This window comes from Anomalospiza imberbis, chromosome 3, assembly GCF_031753505.1.
Source record: "Anomalospiza imberbis isolate Cuckoo-Finch-1a 21T00152 chromosome 3, ASM3175350v1, whole genome shotgun sequence".
NCBI lineage: Eukaryota > Metazoa > Chordata > Aves > Passeriformes > Viduidae > Anomalospiza > Anomalospiza imberbis.
This window is the reverse complement of record NC_089683.1, coordinates 76886888-76908284: the sequence shown is the minus strand read 5'-3', so window position 1 is coordinate 76908284 and position 21397 is coordinate 76886888. Positions and strand designations below refer to the sequence as shown.

At 37.9% G+C, this 21397-nt stretch overlaps 2 protein-coding genes across 4 annotated transcripts in view; one reads left to right on the top strand and one right to left on the bottom strand.

The window, feature by feature from the left end:
- Positions 1 to 935, bottom strand: part of PRKN (parkin RBR E3 ubiquitin protein ligase) — a 683121-nt gene extending 682186 nt beyond the window's left edge. Inside the window, exon 1 of one of the 2 annotated variants that reach the window (XM_068185226.1) lies at positions 814 to 935. In XM_068185226.1, the coding sequence (XP_068041327.1) occupies positions 814 to 820 (7 nt within the window). In that variant the 5' untranslated portion in view covers positions 821 to 935. The remainder of the gene's footprint in view (positions 1 to 813) is intronic. The other variant, XM_068185225.1, reaches the window with a different exon arrangement.
- Positions 936 to 1020: 85 nt separating this feature from the next.
- The window catches only part of PACRG (parkin coregulated), a 221312-nt gene continuing 200935 nt past the window's right edge, over positions 1021 to 21397 (top strand). The window contains exons 1-2 of one of the 2 annotated variants that reach the window (XM_068185238.1): positions 1021 to 1140; positions 1583 to 1768. In XM_068185238.1, coding sequence (XP_068041339.1) covers positions 1625 to 1768 — 144 coding nt within the window. In that variant the 5' untranslated portion in view covers positions 1021 to 1140; positions 1583 to 1624. Of the gene's footprint in view, positions 1141 to 1281; positions 1366 to 1582; positions 1769 to 21397 lie in introns of those variants that run through there. The other variant, XM_068185239.1, reaches the window with a different exon arrangement.

Here is a 21397-nt window from a genome sequence, read left to right as displayed (position 1 = left end):
AGTTGCTAAAATGCATGTGCATCCACTACTTTTTATAGGTTTTACTTTAAAGAATTCTCAAAACTGAGAAAGTCAAAGCAAGATGAAATGTATAATAAATAGGAAGGCTACAAAACGTATCCTGTAATTTTGAACTCCCCAGGTATGGATTCATCTTTCACGGAAGAGAAGAAAACCCACTGCTGAAACAACCAAGTCCCGCTTCACACCAGCACTGGATGGGTACAGAAAGCAGCTCAAGGACCAAAAGGTCACACTCCCAACACCATGAGGTGCTGAAAGTTTCTTCTTTTCCAGGTCGCCACCAGGTACCACGCCAGACTAATGACACGTATACATGCTGGCACGGCCAAAAAAAGTTCGCAGATCGCACAAACCTTGCCGAGAGGCATTTACAATCGATATACTGAGAAGGAATAAAGAGCGATTTAAAAATGACCTCAGTCACAAGGACTGGCCAGACCTTTTTCCCCTCTCCCACGGGGGTAAAACAGGAGGACAGTGACCCCTCTCTTTGGCCCCCGCGTGCCCTGCACGGCCCCGACGCGGTTTAACCAGCGGGCGCAGACCGAGGGCAGCCCCAGCTCGCCCCCGCCGCGGGGCCCGAGCCGTCCCTGCCCTGCCGAGGCACCGGGGGAGACGGGCGGGGACCGAGGGGAAGCGAAGGGAGCCGGGCCAGCCCCCGCCGCTCCCAGGACCACAAACGCGACAGCAGCGGCGGCGACAGCAGCGAAGAAGCCGGAAGGGAAGGGGCGGGGAGGAAAGGGCGGATCCGCATCCGGGCTCGCCCCGCTCCCCGGCGCGCTCACTCACCGATCATGGCGGCGGCCGCCAAGCGGAAGGAGAGGGGCGACGCGTGCACGCGCGCGCACGTGCCGGCCGCGCCTGCCGCTCGAGCGCTTCCCCTGTCGCCGCCCTGGGGGGTCGCGCGACTGCGGGAGCGGTGGGCCGGCCCTGAACGCGCATGCGCCTCAGTGAGGGAGGTGGAGGCGCACGCTGGGCGCTTTGGGTAGCGTAGTTCCTGGCCAGCTCACACCCGCACACGCTCTTCTCACGTTATCGCCTCACATTTCCCCCACACACCGCTAATGACTTTCTCGTTAATTGCTGTCCGCCGCCCCGGTGTACGGTGCACCGGGGGTAGGTACAGCTGGGCGGGACGGGGCGGTGCTGACGGGGCTCTTTGTGATTCCCCTCTCGCTTCCCCGGCGGGCTGTTGACGCGTTGCCTGGCGACGGTCGCGTGGCCGGGGGACCGCGCGTGGCGGCAGGTGCCCAGCAGAGCTCGACAGGGCGGGACGCGGCGGGGAGACAGCGGCGGGCGGGAGGGCGGGGGCGAGGACCCCCCGGGGGACAAGGCCATCAGGTGGTGAAGGGCTGGACACGGCGGAGTTGGGGGACAAGCAGGGATGGTGCAGAAGGGGACTGGGGGCGAGGGGCAGGCAAAGCGGGCCTGTGAGGGGTAGGGGAGGCGCGGGACGGGTGTGCGAGGCTGTCGCTGGTTGTGGAGTGAGAGAAGTTGGACCTGCTGCCTGCTCTAAGTCGCTGGGCACGGGACGCTGATGGTCGCTTGTTTTTTCCAGTCCGTAACTTGCATCTGGTCTGTCGTGGGCGCCGGTGGGGAGATGGTAATGGAGGAGGGGCGTCCGGGCCCCTCAAAACCCGCCGGTGACAGGCGGCCCCAGCAGCGGGAGAAGAAGGACAAGCAGCAGGACAAGCAACAAGCCTGCGAGGGTTTCAGTATTAGAGCCATGATGAAAAACAGCGTGGTACGTTTGCTGCTAGCATAGAGGTGATACTAATTAACTCAACTTGTCCAAGAAGCATAGCAATGTAGAGCTATGGATATAACGTGGCAGGAAGGTGTGCAGGTTTCTAACACTTTATCTGAAGTTAGCTGGTTGCTGAAATTACCCTCTGACTTTGCAGAAGTATTATCACAAGTCATGATGCTTTCACCAAGTGCTTTACTTTGCTGCCACAATTTTATTTTTTTTTGTGTGTGGTTTTGTATTGGCAGTGCACATCCTGTTAAATTGCCAGCCTATGGAATTGTGTGTGAGGCTTACTGCCTCCCACTTAGCAAAATGCTGTCCAGTAGTGCGGTATTTCTCAAAAGTTTTCATACACAGGCATAGTATATAAAATTGATATGAATGTCACATAGGATGGCGGGGATCTGGAAAGTAGATTAATAGATTTTTTTTAAACAAGCTTGGAAAACAACAAAAAGCTTCCACACCATCTAGGAGAATACTAAACAAACAAATATTAGTTCTCCAAGATAGGGAAATTGATCCAACAAGTAACAGACACAATTTCTAATGACCTTGGAGGCTTGGGAGTTAAAATAGTATTATAAAGACCCTTCAAATCTCTTCATACTGTTTTGTTTGTCTACCTTCATCAGAATTTAGGAGTTAGAAAGCTTTAACTAGTACAGAGTACAAATGTTCAACAAGTGAGTGGATGAGGTAATATTACCACACATCTCTGCCTAAGCTCCTGAATTGTATTCTTCATTTGGACACAGTTCAAGGTATTAGCAAAGGCTTGAGTCCTCAAGGGTTTTTTTAAATCTGTGTTCTGTCAGCTGTTATGAAATACATTATTTCCCTTTGTTTTGCTGAAGTGGTCTTCCTGGAGCAGTCTCTCTGATCTTGTTATCTGCAAGAACATCCTCTTAAAAACCCACACAAGCATGTCTTTAAAGAAATTTTAAATAGAGTAAAAGTTGTGTACCTGAAAAACTTTCTCCTATTTAGTAAAACTGCAACATATTTGACCTTACTTGGAAAAACACAAGGTGAATACGGCCAAATAATCCCTTTGTTTTAAAGATTGTTTGGTTTGTTTGTTTTTATTGTAGAGATGCATGGAATTAATGATAATACTTCAGCAACGTTTAGGATTAATTTTTAAAATATGTTTCCTGTTCTCTGGAAAAAGTTCAAGAAAGGGATATTTGCATATGGTTGTTTACACCTAGATACGTAAAAGACGATTTTGGCAGTTTCAGTGGTTTGAGAGACACATATTTAATTTATTAAAAGGAGCTGTGACTTTTGAACATAACTAACTATGAGTTTAATCAGAATTTAGGTTTTCTTTTAAATATTAATAGAATATTAATTTTTATGGCTGCATTTCCAACTTCCTAAACATGAACAGACCATTAACTCGAGATACTGTTATTAAGGAACTGCATACAGGTAAATCTGCTGCCTTTGCAGCTACTTACAGAATAACAGAAATTATTTTCATTGGCATGGACATCTGGAAATCATCTAACCCAACTTCCCACTTGAAGTGGGCTTGTCACCAGCACCCAGATCGGGTCAGTGATGGGTTTTCCTAGCTAAACTGTGAAACCCCCCAACATCAGAGATTGCCTGACCTCTCTGAGCAACCCGTTTTATTTCTGCCATGCTCATCTGCCCCCTTGCCTGCCCTCTCAGCCTGTCAGAGCTCGGGTTTACAGTGTTCTGACCTGCTGCATGCGTTCTACTCGTAAGTGGGTTGGAAGCTCTGAAACTCTTAGTGGTCTTGGGAGATTCATAGTGCCAGGGCTATGTTTTGCAAGAACTCCATCTGCGGTCAGGCAGCCACCAGAATAATTTCCAGTTGGTGTGCAAAAAAAGGAATATCTCACTGCCACGCTGTCTGTGCAGAGTGGGAGCTTTTTTTTACTTTTCCAACTACTTTTTAAATGGAGCTTTAGATTTATTAAGTACTCACTTGTCAGAGGTTGACATCTTTGATGAAGTTCTCGTGGAAGGCTTGGGAGTTGACTGGAGGGTTGAAAGCACAGCAGGAATATCTAGTTACGACATGGTAATTCTTTTTGTTAACAGCATGATAAGGCATAGGGTTAAACGTGTTTGGCATCTCCAGGTGAAACAATGAGGTATTGATTAATAGCCTTTGGTGCAAGCATGTAGTTAGTCTTAAACTCTTAGTGTAGAGTTTTAACATATTACCATTATGCATATATGACTGTAAATATTGTAGTAAATGTTCCAGAATTCTTTTATGTTGCTTGGGCAAAGAGTGTTTTACTAAGCTGTTTATCATGAATGTTCCTGAATAAAGTCTGCTTTCATAGTCAGTAGTAAATGCACAAATTAAGAAGAAACAGTGTTTAAGAGTTTTCTCAGCTCTTGCTAAATCCAAAACTCGCTTAGTGAAATACAATGCTTAAATATTCACCTAAAAATGTTCCTGAACTGAATAAAGTGCTTAAGTTATTCTAAAACTGTAAATTTATATAGCAGTTTAGATTAAAAGCAAGGTTCAATAAAGTTCTTCTATAATAACAAACTACATTTACATTTTAATTGTTTTGTCCTCCGGTGGAATCAAGAATGTTATGTGCTCTTACTTCAGAGGTACTGCATGTAGAATTAGGAACACAATTAAAAATTAATGTAGAGACTAGCCAGTATAGAAGTGTCTGAACATGAATGTGGACAGCAGGAAGATATCTCAGTTCACTTCTGATCCTCTCTAGATGATATTTTTCTGTTTTCTGCAACTGTAGAGAGAGAATAAAGTGTTAGTGTCCCACTTTTCTGTAATGCGCCAGTGGTAAAAACACTTTTTCAAGGACAGGATTCATTTTAGTACTTAAAGGAAACAGTAGAAAGATTATTCCTGTCTATCTCCCAACTTTTATAAGACTACTATTGCATTCGTTTGTTCCATGGCTTCAGTCAGAAATTGCCTTCAGGAACAGGCCACAGGGATAGAATGGGAACATTTACTAGATGGCCTTAGAAAGGAAGGGATGATAAAAATTGTTTCTGGATTTCTAAAACCAAAGCAGCTATTCAGCCTTAGAGAGTCTTAGCTATGTATAGGGCACAGATTTCATCTCCTAAAAAAAGTGTAATTGCTCTTAAGCAGAAAAATGGTTATTTGTATTGCAGCTCTGGATTTTCATTCTTCTGTTCTACATTTAGGAATCTGCAGTCTGTATGTATGGGGATGAGTTCTCAGTCTTTGTATTTTAAACACTTCTCTCAAGCCATTTTCAGTATTGTGTTGTGAAGGGCTTTTTTATCCTTTAACATTTGAAAACAACTCATAGCAAAAGTTTTATTTTAACCTTGATGTGATTTGTTTATGTTCTGAAATTTGTGATTTGTTATTATATTTATATTCATCCATACTGCGTAATCAAGACTGGTTTTGTTATTTACCTTGTAGCAGTCAAAGTTTCTGATTTGATTTTGAGGCTATAGGAAAGAATACAAGAAAGAAGTTGTATCTTTTGATTATAACAGCTAATTTATTGGAAAAAGCAGTGTGTTTTGGGGCAAATAGATGTCAAGTTAAAGGAGTGTTTTGATAGAGGTATATTGAGAAGTAACACATCTGTCTTGGAGGAACTTCTCCAGTTTAACAATAGCAATTGTGTACAATCTAGGAGTACACTTCAGTGAGCACTGCAAGACAATTTAAACTGTCAGTGCTCTGGAACACAATCCTGTCTTCTTCCTCTCTCAGGCTGCTTAGTACTGCTGCCCGTTGTTGTGTCATCATTTGTACAATGTTGGCTGCTCAGAGAACTGATCCTGCTGAAAATACTTTAGCCTGTTAAAGTTCACAGTGTTGAACTGTTGTCTGTGGGACTGAGGCAAGCAAGGCTTCTGCTTTAACAAGGTTCACCTGTTTTGCCCATCTCCCTGTCCTGACTACATGCTTTCATCTCTCCGTTTGCACTGATACTGTTTTTTCTTGTAAATATAGAGTAAGTTGGATCAGCTGTAACAACTCTTGATATCTGCAATGTGAAGGGAAGCAGGAGAGTGTCTGCACAAGCTGTGTGTGTGGGAATGTACCCTCTTGGAAACATTGCAGTCTGAATTAATTTAAAACCAGTATGATACCTAGTTCTAGCAGGGTAATGCCACAAGTATTTACAGCAGCATAAACTTGCACCACAACTGAAAGGTAGTGTTTTTATCCCTGAACATTTATTCATTGTGCAATAGGAACTTTCATATGGCTTTGCAATGAACCGGACCGGGGCCCTGGTTAAACCTAGATTAAAAGCAGCTCAACATGCTTTTTTTTTTTTTTTTAATAGTATTTTAATAAACTTGACATACACTTTGATAACAGTATAAGCTCACAAAAGTTTTCACTGCTACAGCCCTTCTTGTGTCTGCTGCCTGTTTGTACCTTCTCCTTTGTACCAGTCATCCCACTGGATTGATGAGGCACTTCAGTTACATTAGGTTCAAACATGAAAAGCTTCAACACAAGGAGGTTTTTATTTCACCTAATAAGGTTAGATTCCTTTCCAATTCCATGCTCGTATTTACTGTAATGACCTCTTTGATAGTATAATGTAAAAGCAGAATACACAGAAAAAATACTGATGCTTAAGACCATAATTTCCTCAGAAAGCTTCTATTTCATATTATGTTTTTCAGCTATAATCTAGATGGCTTAATCATACTGCTCTTATTTTAAAATTACTTCAAAGTCAGCACTTTATATTTGTGAATGTGGTGAAAGGTTGGTATTGTTCATAGTTGCTATGAGGATGAAAAATCAGTTTCTTACCATAAGCATGAAGAAGTCATGCTGCTTCATTTATGAAAATTTGTTAAACACTTGAATCTCTAGTAAATCTTCTCTTCTAATTCAGTCATATGACTTAAAATAGTTAATAAGTAAATTATCAGTTAGACTCTGTTTTGTGGTTTGATTGACAATTCTTGTCTTAAATCACTTCATTTGATTAATGGTATTTTATACAGCAAAAGACCTTGGGAGGTTTTAAGTTTCATGTTTAGAGAAGGTAAAAGTAAATTGATTTTAAAACATTATGGCAGTGCTTTTTCAAAACTTCTCTACTAAGAACTTTTTTATGAATTAATGAATAAAATATTCTAACTGGAAATGATTACAGAGATAGTTGTCAAATTCTGTCAGTTCTTGCATAGGAATTAAACTATTTTAAACTTTGCAAATTGTTTACAGATTTCATACAAGTTAAAATCCTGCAGTACTCTGGGTATATGGGTGTCTTCATCTGTTTCTCTGAATGAAGACAACATTTTTCAGTTTCAAAAATTTTTCTACTGCAAATGTAGGAATTTGGAACAAATTATTAAACTATAGTTAATAAGAATAATCTCCAAACATGATTTTAAGCTGTCAACTTGCTGTGTAGGGAATTATCTAAAGTCAGCATTTCCTACATGCGGCTGAGTATGCCTCTGGAACAAACCAACTGAAAATGTGAAAGGGATGAGTTAGAATGCATCTACTATACACCCTTCTCAGTAATAAGTCTCCAGAACAATTTCCAAAGAAATGGACACATATGTGCATATTCTTTCCTTTAACTTGGTACCCCTAATTTAATTGAAGAAAAATCCTGTAATCTGTGTAGGCTTCAGCCTTTGTCTTAGTCTTCTCCCTGTTAGTTGAGTGGGAATGTTCTAGGATGCTACCAGAAGTGAATTGAGTGAAGAGCCATCAAGGCAGGGTTCTGGAGTTCATGTTGCAGGAGGGGAGGCTGAGGGGAAATGTATTTCAGCCTGGAAAAGAGAAAGCTACCAGGATATCTCATGGTATTAGGTCTTAGTAGACCTAGTGACCAGCTGTGATAAAGCTGCCAGGAAGAAAAAGCCAGTCTGTTCTCTCCAGTGATGGGAGGACAAGATGTTTGTGTTGAAATAAGGTATTCATGATGGTGAAAAGGTTTTTCACAGAGGATAGTCAAGCAGTACCTCAGATTTCCCAAAGCTGTGCAGTCTTTTTGGAGATGTTCTAGACTGAAATGGAAAAAAGCCCTGAGCAACCTGTTCTGAGATAACCATGCTTGGAGAATGAGATTGAATGGGAGACTTCTTGGGGTAATTTTCAACCTGAATTTTGCCATGATTCTACATCTTACATATTATGTTTTTTGTGGTCACTCCATGGCTTTGCTGCTGCTAAGGTCAAATTAGTGATGACTAATTTACTTTCTACTTGGACAAGAAAAAAGGCATTTGAAGGTTTTTGCTTTTATAAATCTGCTGCTTTTCTGAAGATGTGGAGGGGGTAATAAACACACCTCCCTTCTGGCTCTCAGAAAAACTATATAACACCATATTGTTTCAGTTATAATAGTGAACTACATCATAAACCTCAGACTGGCTTTCTGAATACAGTTGAGTAAGCCTGCATCAGTGCTTGGGTAGCAGCAACACATGCTTATTAGATGATTTCAGCTGCAGCTTATTCTTCTTATGTAGTCTGCTGCAAGTGTGCAGGGAGGGCTGCTGCCAAGTATGCAATGAATGCTTTGAGGAATTGGAGCAGCTGGCCATGTCTGTAGCTGTCTGCTTCTGGATGCTGTCCCTTGTCTCACAGTCTCCTCTTGTCACCGCTAAAACTTAAATAACTTAAATAACACTTTAAGTGGGTGAAGGGGACAGGAGATGTAGCTCAGTGGCATGTGCATTAGGAAAAGAAGTGGAGAAACAGAAAACTATTTGAATGTGACTCCCTGAAGCGGGGACCTAGGTGATCACTAACACAGTATGACTTTTCCTATGGCTGTGTTCCCAAACTTTACAGGCAGAGTGTGCTGGAGTCTGTACCATGGAAATGAAATTTTTCCTTCTTCTCATAACTGATACTTCGGGTAATAAATATGCTTAAGTCTATGTTTAACTGAAATTACCTGATAAGACTTTTAAGGATTCAGAGAGGTTTAGTTTTTTCATGAAGTTTTCCTAACCATTTTGAAATGAAAACTATTGTGAAGTAAAAAGAATTGTAGCAAAGAATACTACTGGTACATTGATAAGATTTCTAGACAGTGTCATAGACAAAGTACTGTGAAAGACTGACTGGTTCCTCCTAGCAGTAGCTGATTCTTCTATATATTTGACATCCGTATAAGCACTTTGGCATAGATTTTCATTTTCATAGCATAGTTAAATAATTTTTGCTGGAAAATTTATGGAGCTCTGATGACTTCTTTTCTTAGAAAAATACATGTCAGATAAGATAAAATTATAAATTCCATCATGGGGTCACAATGTGCTGAAGGCTAAACTATGGAATCTTGTGTTTGCACTCTGATTCTGTGGATACATTACAAATATAATGTTTCTTATAGCGGCAATTTTTGGACTTTCATGAGTGTGAGTTGAGGAGATGCTTGCAAATAAAAGAATTGCTCCTGAGAGCAATTTGATTCTAGTCAGACTTTCTGTGAAATTTCTGTTGGGCCTCTTGCCTGAAAAAAACAGGATTCTGATGTGATAATAAAACCTGCCTTAATTATAATAGGATTATAAACATATAATTTAGCTTTTCATATATTTCTGATGGTCTCTTTTAATGTAAGATTTTTCTTTTTGAAAAATTACTCTTCACCCATCTTTCTGTAAGGGATGATGCCAAGATCTTGATAGCAAGAGAAAATACTGATTTGTTTCAGTTTCATAATAGAAGTATGTCATTAACTTGACTAGGATCCAGACTAGCTTTGTTTGGTGGGGTTTGGTTGTTGGTTGATTTGATTTTCTGTGTAATGAAAGACTTTTTAAACAAATCTATACTGCAATAAGTACAAAAATTCTGCACAACGTGACAAAGTTAAAACATAAAATACATCATAGAAATATCTATGCAATGAAAACTCTTGAAGCAAGCATGGCATACTGATAACTTTCTGTGTAACAGCCAGCTGAATCAGAACACATATTGAAAGTTATGTTTGAGGCCTATTTTATTGGTGAGAAGCATATTAATGAGTACGTTTTGTATGGTTAGTAGGCAATACATAGTATTCTACACAAAAACTGACCTAAATCCATATCAGAGGGTACAGTGTTTTCTTGCCTGTCTTATGCGTGTAGGACATCCATTGGTTTGCTAACATCACATGAGTGTTTTAAATAATTTTTGTCTTGCTCTGCATCTCATTATAATATGAAAGAACTACTTCTGCATAAGTAGTTTTGACTTACTAGGTGTTCTTGAAAATATCTTTAGGTATTAGGTCCTCTAAGTTTAGCATATTTTTCATTCTTTCAGTAATTGTTAGATAGTAATTATTTTCTCTTATTTCCATGTAAGATTTGTCTTAATGACAGCTGTATTATTAAGCCCATGATTTATGGAATGAAATATTATCTTCTGAATTTTTATTTTTCTTTTTTCACTTAAGGAAATGAGGAAAGCCCCATGGAAGGAGAATTTCTGCAAGGGAATGAGTGTGCAAGGGCTTGTGGTCAAGGAACATCCTGGCTAAAGAGTTAGGGTGCAAGGATCTGTGCAAAACTGGGATTGTGCAAAGTCAGGCATTTGAGGCTGGTGTGTGCCCCTATGCATTCTCCCACTCCTGGATGATCCTCTGAGTGTGGCCATCACCAACCCCTTTTTAAAACAGTATTTAAGAGGTCTTCTAAAAAATCTGAAAGCTTTGGATTTAGTTTTCTTTCCTGATAAGTCTTGGTGCATAGAATTAGGGGACATACCTAATGATCAAAGTTCTCTGTTTCAAAACTAATAATTATATACTTACTAGAACAGACTAGTTGTCTACATTTAAATCTTTGGAAAAAATAAACTATTCCCTGGCTTATTTTACTGTCCTATTGATGATGTTTTAACATCACATAATTATTTTGTATTGGATATCTTCTCAGCTAAAACTGTTTAGGAAAAGGTGCATGCATACTTTTACTGACATTGTAGCCAGAATTTGAGAAACCTTTTTTTTTTTCCACAGATGTTGAAAACTTACATTCTTACTTCCCAAAGCAGGTCTATTGATCTCTCTCTTCCTGCACTCATGTGCTGTTTGTGCTCACCTTTTCTTTGGCGTTATTTACTTCTCCTCCAGACAGTAATGTTCATCAGCTGGATGTCTGGGGGGAGGCAGTTCCACATGGGAAGAAAACTTCTAGAGAACATAAAGCTTTTACCCAGACCTTATTAGAATACCCCATATGATAATTTCCACTGGACAAAAAAAAAAAAAATCTCAAAGGAATGAGCTTATTATAATTTTAAATTGAAGTTTTATAAGGCATGACTGGGAAATATTTTTCATGGGAAGTATATGTGTATTAACTGATTTTTTATATTTGTATGCAGTGTTTTACTAGCTATCTCATGCCCCTCTAATTTGTGTGTCCTTCATTTAATTAATCAGGTTTTATATTAATAGTTAAAGATCAGAGGAACAATTACTAAAACTTGATTTCATTTGCTGTGTAATGCAGTCTGTCAAACTCAGAAAGTGATTCCTGTATATAATGTATAACCTCTGATTGAGTTAGGAGATATGCTGGGTTTTTTTTAGAAAGTAAAGCAACCCAAAGGTAATGGTGGTGTCAGAGTCTGTTTTATCTCTAAATTATGCCAATGCTTAACTTATCCAATGCAATGCTATTAGAATTTGCACTTCATACCTATATGAATTTGTCACACATTAGTCAAATTTCACTGTGCAAATATTGTAGAGTGAAACAGCTACTTAGAGAGGTATACTATCCTTAAAAATCCACAAAAGTAACATTTTAGCATGCTTCTGCCTTCTACTTAAAGTCTGTTTAAGTCATGATTATTTTATGAGCTTCTAGTATGCCTTTGGACATATTCAAGACGTATTACAATACTAGGATTCAGGACAACAATCAAGTTTTAAGATTTTATTTGATAGCTTCTGAAGGCTTTCAGTCATCCAGTTGTTCATCTAGTACGAAGAATTCATAGACAGTGTACTAAAATTGTATAACATCTGTCACTTTAATTTTAAAAAGTAAAGTAAGTTCCAGTGTATCAATAAGAAATCAATGAATTATGCATTTAAGATTGCAGGTGATTTCACAAACTCTTTTATCTGCTGTTATCTGACAAAGGAACCTTTATAATAGAAATGTTAACTGAGTGCCAACCGTTGACAATGCTGTGCCTGTCAATAGTATACAGTGTTCAGACCTTTGGGTGTAAATTTTATTGAAGAAATTACTGGGTTTTAACACATTTGTTTTTGTTTGGATTGTCATTTTTCCTTTTCCCTGACAGCAGATAGAATTATTTTTCAGCTTAAGTGAGAAAACATTGGACCCTGTACTAGCAATAGAGCAATTCTGCCTCTACTGTACAATGTTCCATTAGACAGTAATGACAAAGTGTATATTGGCTGGAAATGTTAAAATATATTTGAAGAGGTAATTACAAAATTGGCATTAACAAATAAGTTAACTCTAGATTCTTCTCTCCATTTTATATTTGTTTAATTGTTCTTTATCAGGTCACTGTTTGGTAGGATCTAGGTGATTATTCTCCTTATTGTATCTTATTTATTCTTTTGCTTTTAGCAAGTGGAACACTGAGCTCTTGTTCCTTTATAGCATTAAATATTCTTCATTTTTATTAGTTTTAAGTTAATCTCTTCAGAGATCAATAAAAAAAAAATCTTGCCTAAGGGTGTTTGGCACAAATGTTTAGTCAATGACAAGGCTAAGCATTTCTGAGCAAAATGTTTGTTCTGATTGCCGAAACAGCTCCTCTGAGAGCTCCTTTAGCTGAGATATGCATATGACCTTTTTCTGCTTGAAGTCACAGTTTAGAGTTCATACTTAGACTGAATGCAGATCAGCTGACTCCTAACTGAATGCTCTTCCGAGTGGGCTGGAGGCAGACTCCCTTGTGTCAGTAGTTCTTTTGAAGCTTTCACTGTGTTCTTAACACAGAAATTAACAAAATCATCACCTCTTGAGCTTGTATTCTAACTCCTAAATAAATATGCAAAAGAAGGCAATATTATTTAAGGAGACCTTCCTGAAAGCAGGTTTCAGTCCTCAGAAAATAATTTCACGGTCTGCATTTTCAGTAGTTTGATACATCACTTTTATAGTCTAGATTCAAGTGTCTGAACTCCAAAGAGGAATGGAAAATCACATACATCCCTGTATGCAGGGTTGTGTAGGTATTCAGCATGTCTGCCATTACCTAAACACGCCTAAGTGTCTCATTCTCTTCACCACCATTGGAGGAGCTTGGGCTTAAAGCCTAATTTAAGCTCTTTGAATTTACCCTGATGTTGAGGGCTGGTGTTCAAACCGATCATGGGTTTGTACCATGGGTAACTCAATGGGCCAAAAGCTTTTCATTAACCATCTAGAAAATGCTATAATGTAAATACTGGTTATTACCTAGTGGACATTTAAAAACATTCCACTTAATGTAATATGCTCACTGTATGAAGGTATAGATATTCCCAGTTCAGTCAGAGAGAAAAGGAGAGAGATTTCTACCAGGCTAAGCCTGGGAAAAAGTCTGAGAAGAATGTAAACTATTTATTATCTCTCTTTCTGTTCATATTGTTTATAGATATGTTCTACTACCGTGTGCTATTCATAGTGCAGCAATGGTGTGGAATGTTTTTACTTTAAGACCAGTGAAATTAGTCTTCATGATGTTATCTATAAAAGAGCGATGTACTTTTAATAAGGGGATCATTCTTTGCCTTCTGAACTTGGAGTCATTTTCATGCCTGTCCCTGCCTCAACAGTGACATGAAGGGATTCTGTAATCCTCTGTAGTATACTGTTTCCTTTAGCCTATATTTTTAGGTTTCTTTATACTTTGTTTTTCCAGTCTATTTACCTGTTTTCTTGATCCCTGTTTAACTGACAGCTTTAGATGTATATTAACTTTACTTCAGGGTCCCATAGACCCACTCTAAGAGACAGAGTAGTTCACAAGGTATCCATTAAGGAGCTATTATTGTGTCTTGTTTTCTTGCAAGTTACAAACTGTCTGATCAAAATTATCATTTTGGATCATGTTTTTCCAAAGAAAGGAAATAAGGTGTGTTTTTAAGGGAGATCTTCATAAATATTGTCATGGTTCTTGTGTTTTCAAAAGGACTCTCTAGAGCCATGTAAAATTTGCAGCCTAACCACATAAGATTATGCTACTATATGAAAAAAAATCCACAAAGTGAAAATAAGTTACTGCACTAGGTGGCAGTTATTCGAACTAACAAAGCGTGATATCCTATAGGGTTTTGTTTTGGTTTTTTTGTTGGGGTTTTTTTTTTCTTTTGGTTGATTAGTATAAAAATTAAACTTCTTTTCCTTTTTAATACAATATTTGGTGTCTAATAACATGAACAAGCCTTTTGTTTGGATCACCCTTGTCTGTTCTCCATTATTTCCAAAAAACAGAAGGTCAGCTGTTTATGCTTGAAACTGCCATTTCCTCAAATGTGGTTTAAAATAACCAACAAATGCACATCTTTAGGAGTGAAGGCAGGCAAATGTACACACAGCATGGATGTGTAAGCCTTGTTTCCTCATGAAAGTGTTTTAGAAATGGTACGCATACGCATTCACCATGAAAAGGGATGGAATTACAAAGGAACTAAATTAAATGGCAATATCACAAATGAATCAGGCAATCAAGAAAAATATTGAGTTCCTTTCAGTCAGAAGCCATTTCCTGAAGATGAAAACTTAATAACTGAGGTACTTAATTTCATTGTGAAAATTAACAGTCTCTTGCAGGGCCTGGACTTCAGTGTTGGAACACACAAGAACATCAGCAACTTTGGTTGTTTTCCTTTGAAGTGACTGGTACCAACAAAGTTGATGACAGTGGGCTCAGCAGCACAGTGGAGAACTTCTTGTAGAATCAGAATATCTGAAGCAGATCCTTTTTGATCTTCACTAGTAAGCAGAAGATAGTTTCATATAGTGACAGAGGAGAAACCTCTCACTTCCTCACTGGTTCCCATGTTTAGCCTATAGGAGTAATTTCATATGACTAAGGGTTCAAGAATCTGTCACTAAGTTTTGCAGTTAACCAGGAAGTATATTGTTGTTTATTAGGTCCCATTGTTGAACCTCTTGATTTTAATGTTATAGAAACATGAATTTAGTGAAAAGGTATAGCGTTTAAGAAACATTTCTCAAATTTTACTAAAAGTTTTCTGATAAACAATTAAAACACAGGAACGGTAATCATAGTAACCCTTCTATTTTGCAAAGATTCCAGCTGCAAAGTTACCAGTAAGTCTAAGCATTGTAATGTACATCAAAGATTTTATTATATAAAAAAATTGTGTGCTATTAATGAAAAATGGCCTTGAGGCAATAAGTTCTTAAAATAGAATTAAGTGGTAGATAAAAGGCCGATAGAGGGAACAATTTCTTTGTATAAGGCAAATATCTATGTTCCCATGTGGGAAAAAGACAAAAATAATTTTAGCAATGCTCCGTAATATATAATATGGTTTTGTAATTTATGTTTATTATGAGTAAATGTGTGAGATCTATGTGGGTTTGCTCTTTATGTAAGTGAAGGATAATTAATAACATGAAAAAAGCACTTCATTTCTTATTCACCATTTGTATTTTGGGAAGGGTAATAAAATTAATTCTTCCAAGGATAGGCATTTTATGGAAAATTATCATTAGCTAATTTTATTTTAGAAATAAAATTGCATTAATTACAGAGGTAAGATGCTACCATGGAATAATAAATTCTTAACATATTGATAAATATCTACTTTACATTTTTATAAAAAGCCATCTATTTAGTGATCTGTGTGTTCAGTTAATAGACTGGGACTTAGGTATTGGCTACTTAATTTATCTGCTCAGAATATATAGGATTTTTTTTACTGTTCTAAGTAGATTCACAACCTGCATTAAAATGTTGCTTTTTTAATGAATAGTTATGCTTTCTGTAACTACCAAAAATTGAAAAGAAACTGATGGCTGAGAATGTTCTCTGTAAAGAGTATAGAAGGTGGAATAAGTATCAGGTTTGTTTTTTTTTTTTTTTTTTTTTTTTGCTATAATCCCTGTATGTATACTGGTATTTTTTCTCAAGAGTATGATATACTGTACACATGCTGCAACCAGAATTCAGCTATCAAAATTTAACTTCTTAACTTGAAAAAAAATAATGATTTTTCTTAAGACTTGAGAAGGAGAAGTTCTGATATTTTCAGAGTTTGTATACGTAAATCTTAATGAAATGTAAAAAAGACCACAAAAATTCCCATTTTCACTTCACAAGTGAGGAGGGGTTTTTTTTTGATATTTAAATAATCCTGCTAAGAAAAACTTCTATTTAGTTGTTGATAATATATATACTTATCCTTTAAACTCCAAATTGCTGAAGTTTAATATAAAAACCTTGAGAAGGAATTTTTTGAGTCTGTCATCATTAGCTGCAGTTGTTTACATAACAGATTGAAAACAAACATGTAGATAATAACATCAATGTACAACTGGAAAACAGGTAAACAAAGATGGTGGCAGTGAATGTGTATGGATGGCTGATGGCAGTGTTCGTTCAGCGATGCTGCCTGAAGAAGCAGGAGGGCCTGAGTGACTTCATCTTGGTCATCCCCTCTGTCTTGCATTGAGAGTGTACCTGTGTTCCTGATAAAGTGTTTTTGTCTAGCACAGCCACAAGTAAGACATACATGTACCTCAACAAACCTCAGAGCAGTTTTTGGTCCTCAGTCTGTCTTTTTCACACTGTACCTCACCTTTCTTTCATTCATTCCAGGCTTTTGTTTTTTAAATACATCCCTTTTTTATTCCCTCAAGTCCATCTGTGTTTGCAGGAATTATATAAGTTAAGGTATCTGATAGCTTCTGTTGCCACTGAAGAAGTCTGTTGTCTCAAGACTTCTCATAAAGTTTTGTGTTAAATGAAACAAGAGGTAGAGCCAATCCTTGTAGCATCACACAAATAAAAGTTTTCCAGGCTGGAAAGAAACCACCCATCAGAATTGTCTTGAAATCTGACTGATAGGAGTAGACCTTTGCAGTTCAGGGTGACTGACTCATTTCTGCCAGTCTCCCAGGCAAGTCAGCAGCACATGGTGATCTTCAGTGTCAAACACTGCTGATAGGTTTAATGAAGTAAGCATGGATATCTTCCTCTGAGCTGTGCCAGAGAGGAAATTGTTCGCAAGCAAGGCTAATGCACTCTGAAAGCTGTTACCAAGTTTGAAAGCCTGACTGCCCTGATTTAGGTTCTTGGCATAGAAGTCAAGGTCTGTAGGAGAGTATGTTGTTTAGTTGTGGCTTTTTAATTATTTATTTGATCATCTTTCCCATAAATGAAAAGCTAGGTAGAACATTCAGACTATGAGGATTTTTGAAGCCTGGGTATTTACACTTCATTTTTTATGTAGTTTAAAAACTGTAATTTATATTCAGATTACATTGAAATTACATTGGGATGCTCAGGACTTTGTTCAGCTGGGGTTTGGTTGTCTTTAAAGATGGAGATTCTACATCATCTTTGGATAACCTTCCAATGAGCTTTCATTCTGAAAAAAGGTTTTTCTAGAGTCAAGTCATAATTTCCTTTATTGCAATTTGTGACTATTGCCTCTTTTTTTTTTTGTTGTTGTGCAACACTGCAAAGAGCTTGACTCATATCTACTGTGCTCTCATGCTTGCAACTGAAGGCAGAAATGAGATTGCTGTTCAGATTCCTCTTCTTAAGGCTGAAAAGTTTATCTCACCTTCTCCTTATGTGTCATGTACTCCAGTTCTCTCTTCATACTAGTGGCCTTCACCAGCCTTTTTTCAAGATATCAATGTACTTGTACTGGCTAGTCTGAATTGTGACCTTATTCTTGAATACAGTCTTACAAACACCAAATAAAGGAGAATGTTGACTTCCCTCAGCACTCTTATGTATCCCAGAACATAGTTACCTCATCTTTGCCACAAGGGTACACAAATGTTCCACTTGTTCACAGAGATACTCCAAGATCTTTCCTACAAAGCTGTGTTCTAGCCAGTCAGTGCCTGGTCTGAACTGTTACAGTAAAGAACTCTGCTTTCACTATTGCTGAACTGTATGAAATTCCTGTCAACTCATTTTGCCAGCCTGTCAAGATGTTTCTGAATGCCTTCCTCGAAATTTGATGTAGACTGCTGAGTGGCATTAGATGCTGCACATCACATTTATGAATATCTCCATCTTATCAAGATGGGTCAATGGGTGAACTAATTTCTATGTCAATTCACTGCTTCTTAAGAGTGACAATCAAGTGACATAATTCTTTTACACTCCATAATTTTAAAATTTAATTCTCCACCATTTCTTGAAGGGATTAATTGCTTAATTTATCCCTTATGTGATGATTATGAAGACTATGAATCTGATTTTTATCACTATTATAGCTCTGTAAACATTGTATCTTATATCTTTCATTCTCTCTGATAGCCTGCAGACCTTTCTATATTTACTATGAAAAAATTGAGTTAAAAATATGTATAATTACATTTTCATGATGCAAGAAGGAGCGTCTTGTAATTCATCTTGACAGGGCCACATGATCTTACCATTCATTTCTAGATTATGTAGATTTCTGGTTATGTAATGCAAGTAAAATTTTAGCATCTTCATGGCACTACTAGATATTAGAGTGCAGTATTTTAAGTGCTTTCTAAGTTTTGTACCATTTGAATACTAGTTATTTTTCACTTACAACTCTAGGACTAAGCTGGCAGAAGTTTGTTAATGACTAGGTTTTCTGTGTGGAGAAATACATATGGCTAACTTCTACATAGCTATATTATTGTAATAATATTTGATGAAGATTAGAATAAATGTGGGCTGAATACGCAGTTGTATTGGTAGGTTGGAGCAAAGCTAGATGTATAAATTACCCAACATAATTGGGAGGTGCAGTTTTTAAACACTAAGATAACCAGACATACTTTATTAAACTCCATGGAAGGAAAATAGCGCTAGAAATTTAATTTTTCTTAATGAAAGCAAGCTTATAGTTTTATATGTAACCTTTGAAGCTTCATGTAGTATTGTGTATATTGGTTTTTGTTTATTTTCCTTCGAAAGTCAATCTTTTGGATTTTTGTCATCTTTTTGAACATGATTTCATTAGTATTTTATAAAATTTGTCAGGAACATATGTAGAGAAAACATGCTGAAAAGATTGGTAACCAGTATTTATTCTGTAACTAGCCTTAGTGGAGATTTATTTACTCTTTCTTTACTTTCTTCTCTCATAACAGTCTGACTTTTTGTTATAGTTTCATTCTAATCATCTCTTTTGATGAGGTCTAAAGGGTAATATGAAGTATCCAGTCTTCTGCATGGCATTTAGGCACAGTGTAATCATATTAGTACTCTTTCATTGCTATTTCAGTGGTTATTGTAGGGTGGTGATGGTGTACAGTTGTAAAAAATGAGCCTCTCTCTATTCCATAATGTAGTCGGCGCAGTCTGCAGTGCGAGTGGAAATTTTGCTTGCTTTTTACCAAAAGGACTGCAGTTACAAGTGATCAGAGGTATAATTGAGCAACAAATTACAATGAATGTGAATTAAACAAAGCATCCTTAGGGCTACATGGCAGAAGGTGTGTTACTTATTCTTCGAGTTATTACCTCATAGTGACTGGCATTCTGAAGATGGTTTGTTCTGTTACAAAATTCTTGCAGAGTGAGTTAGTTCTATGAAATCCTGAGCAACATTTTTCACAATGTGTGATTCATACTGAGAACTTTATCTCTGGTGATCAGATCACATTGCACAACATAAATGTCTTTGTGGTTGAATCAGCAGAATTTAGAGGAAAATGTTTTAATATTTTAATTTAATTTGAACTAATATTTAGAAAAAAAAGACCTCTTCAATTAACTTCACTGCATGTGTTTAGTGTATCACATCTTACAGACTTCTGTATTTGTGTGGTTGTCATAAATTATTCAGTAAAAAGAAAGGCCAGTGGTGGATAATTTTCAGTTTTGTTGTTTCTCCAAAACACTAGTTTTATTAAAAAATGCATTGTTATGTTCAGATTTCTAATGGAATTTGAAACTTATCTCTCAGGCATTAAAACATTAATGATTAAAAACTATAGTTTGCAGTTTCTAAGATAAAACACCATTGCATTTAACCAGATATATAGCTAGGGATTTATTGCACTGTTCTATAGGTTAGTTTATCAGAATTATCTCTAAAAACCTCATAAAACATCTAAGGAAAATCAAATATTTTCAAGCATTGTAGATTGACAGCCGTTATGTATTTTACTTGTTCTTGAAATTCATTGTTCTTTACCAACGTATTTATCTAGGCAACATTTGACGTACAAATGAAAATTAGTTTTGCTGGCTTGTTCAGTTCTTAGCTTGCCTTTAATAATAATTCCATGCTAACAGTTGTAATGATGGCTTGTGTGGTAGCTTGAAACTAAATAGAGCCACCAACCTAACTCAGTGTCATGGTTTCACGCTGGCGCAATGCTAGCGCCCCCATGAAAATATACCTTCCCAAATAAGTGCTGTGAGATTTGATCAGGAACAGAGCAGAGCACGCTTAAGCTTAACTACAAAGGGGAATAAACTTTATTAAACTACTACTACTACCATAAAAGACACACACACTAAATCTAGGATGAAGACCCTCTAAAACATTCTTCCTTTCCTCACCTAATTTCCAAAAAAAAAAACTACAGTGAGACACCACCCAGGATTCCTGATCAAGTTGCCACCTTTCAGATAATCAATACTCAGTCCCTCAGAGGAGAAAGGAGTCACTCTTGCGTTATAGACACCCCAGAAAACACAGTTGCCACCTCCTGTGTTTCCATGTCACACATGGCAACCACCCGGAAAAAATCTGCCAGTGTGACACTCTCTTTTCCGTGTTACAGTGCTCTCACCACCGTGCATGGACAGATTGCTCATAGGGCTCCTTTAAGGATGCTTTGCCACAGACTAAAAGAGACAACAGTTCAGCTTCTAATCTTGGAACCACAGTCCCCCCAATTTTCTTCCTCCCAAGGCTGAGGGTCTCAAGAACAGGGATTATCTTCTTCCTGAAGACAGAGGGCATCACCACACCCTCCCTCTTCTTCCTGAAGACAGAGTCCTCAGCTTTTCTCTGTTCTCTCCATTCTTGTGTCGGTAGTTGCTGAAACAGGTCTCTTGGTTCACCATTGCATCCCCCTAAAAAATGCAGTCTCTATTGCAGGAGAATTTGGTTCAGTTTATGGCTAACAAGAAAAGTCCAGCCAAAAGCTAGTCCATCATCTCCTCTCCACCTAAAAATTTCTTCTTCTAACATCTCAGGTCCTGGACTGTCTCTCTTCTACTTCAAATCGAGGAAGAGTAATATTTTACAAAGCCTTCATTTCCCAGGAAAGGGTTTAAAGTTCAGACTCCCCAGATGACTGAGATCTCTGCCCAGAACATCAATTCCCAAGGTTAGGCACCTCTCCCGCCTTCTCCTTCTCTTCTGCCGGCAAATTTCCGGGTGCCGTCAGGCTGTCTCTTTCTTTCTGGTGGGGGGATCAAAGGCATCTTTGTTTCTCTCTACTCTTCTGTTTTTGCAGGAGCTGGCCCGGTTCCAGACCCTT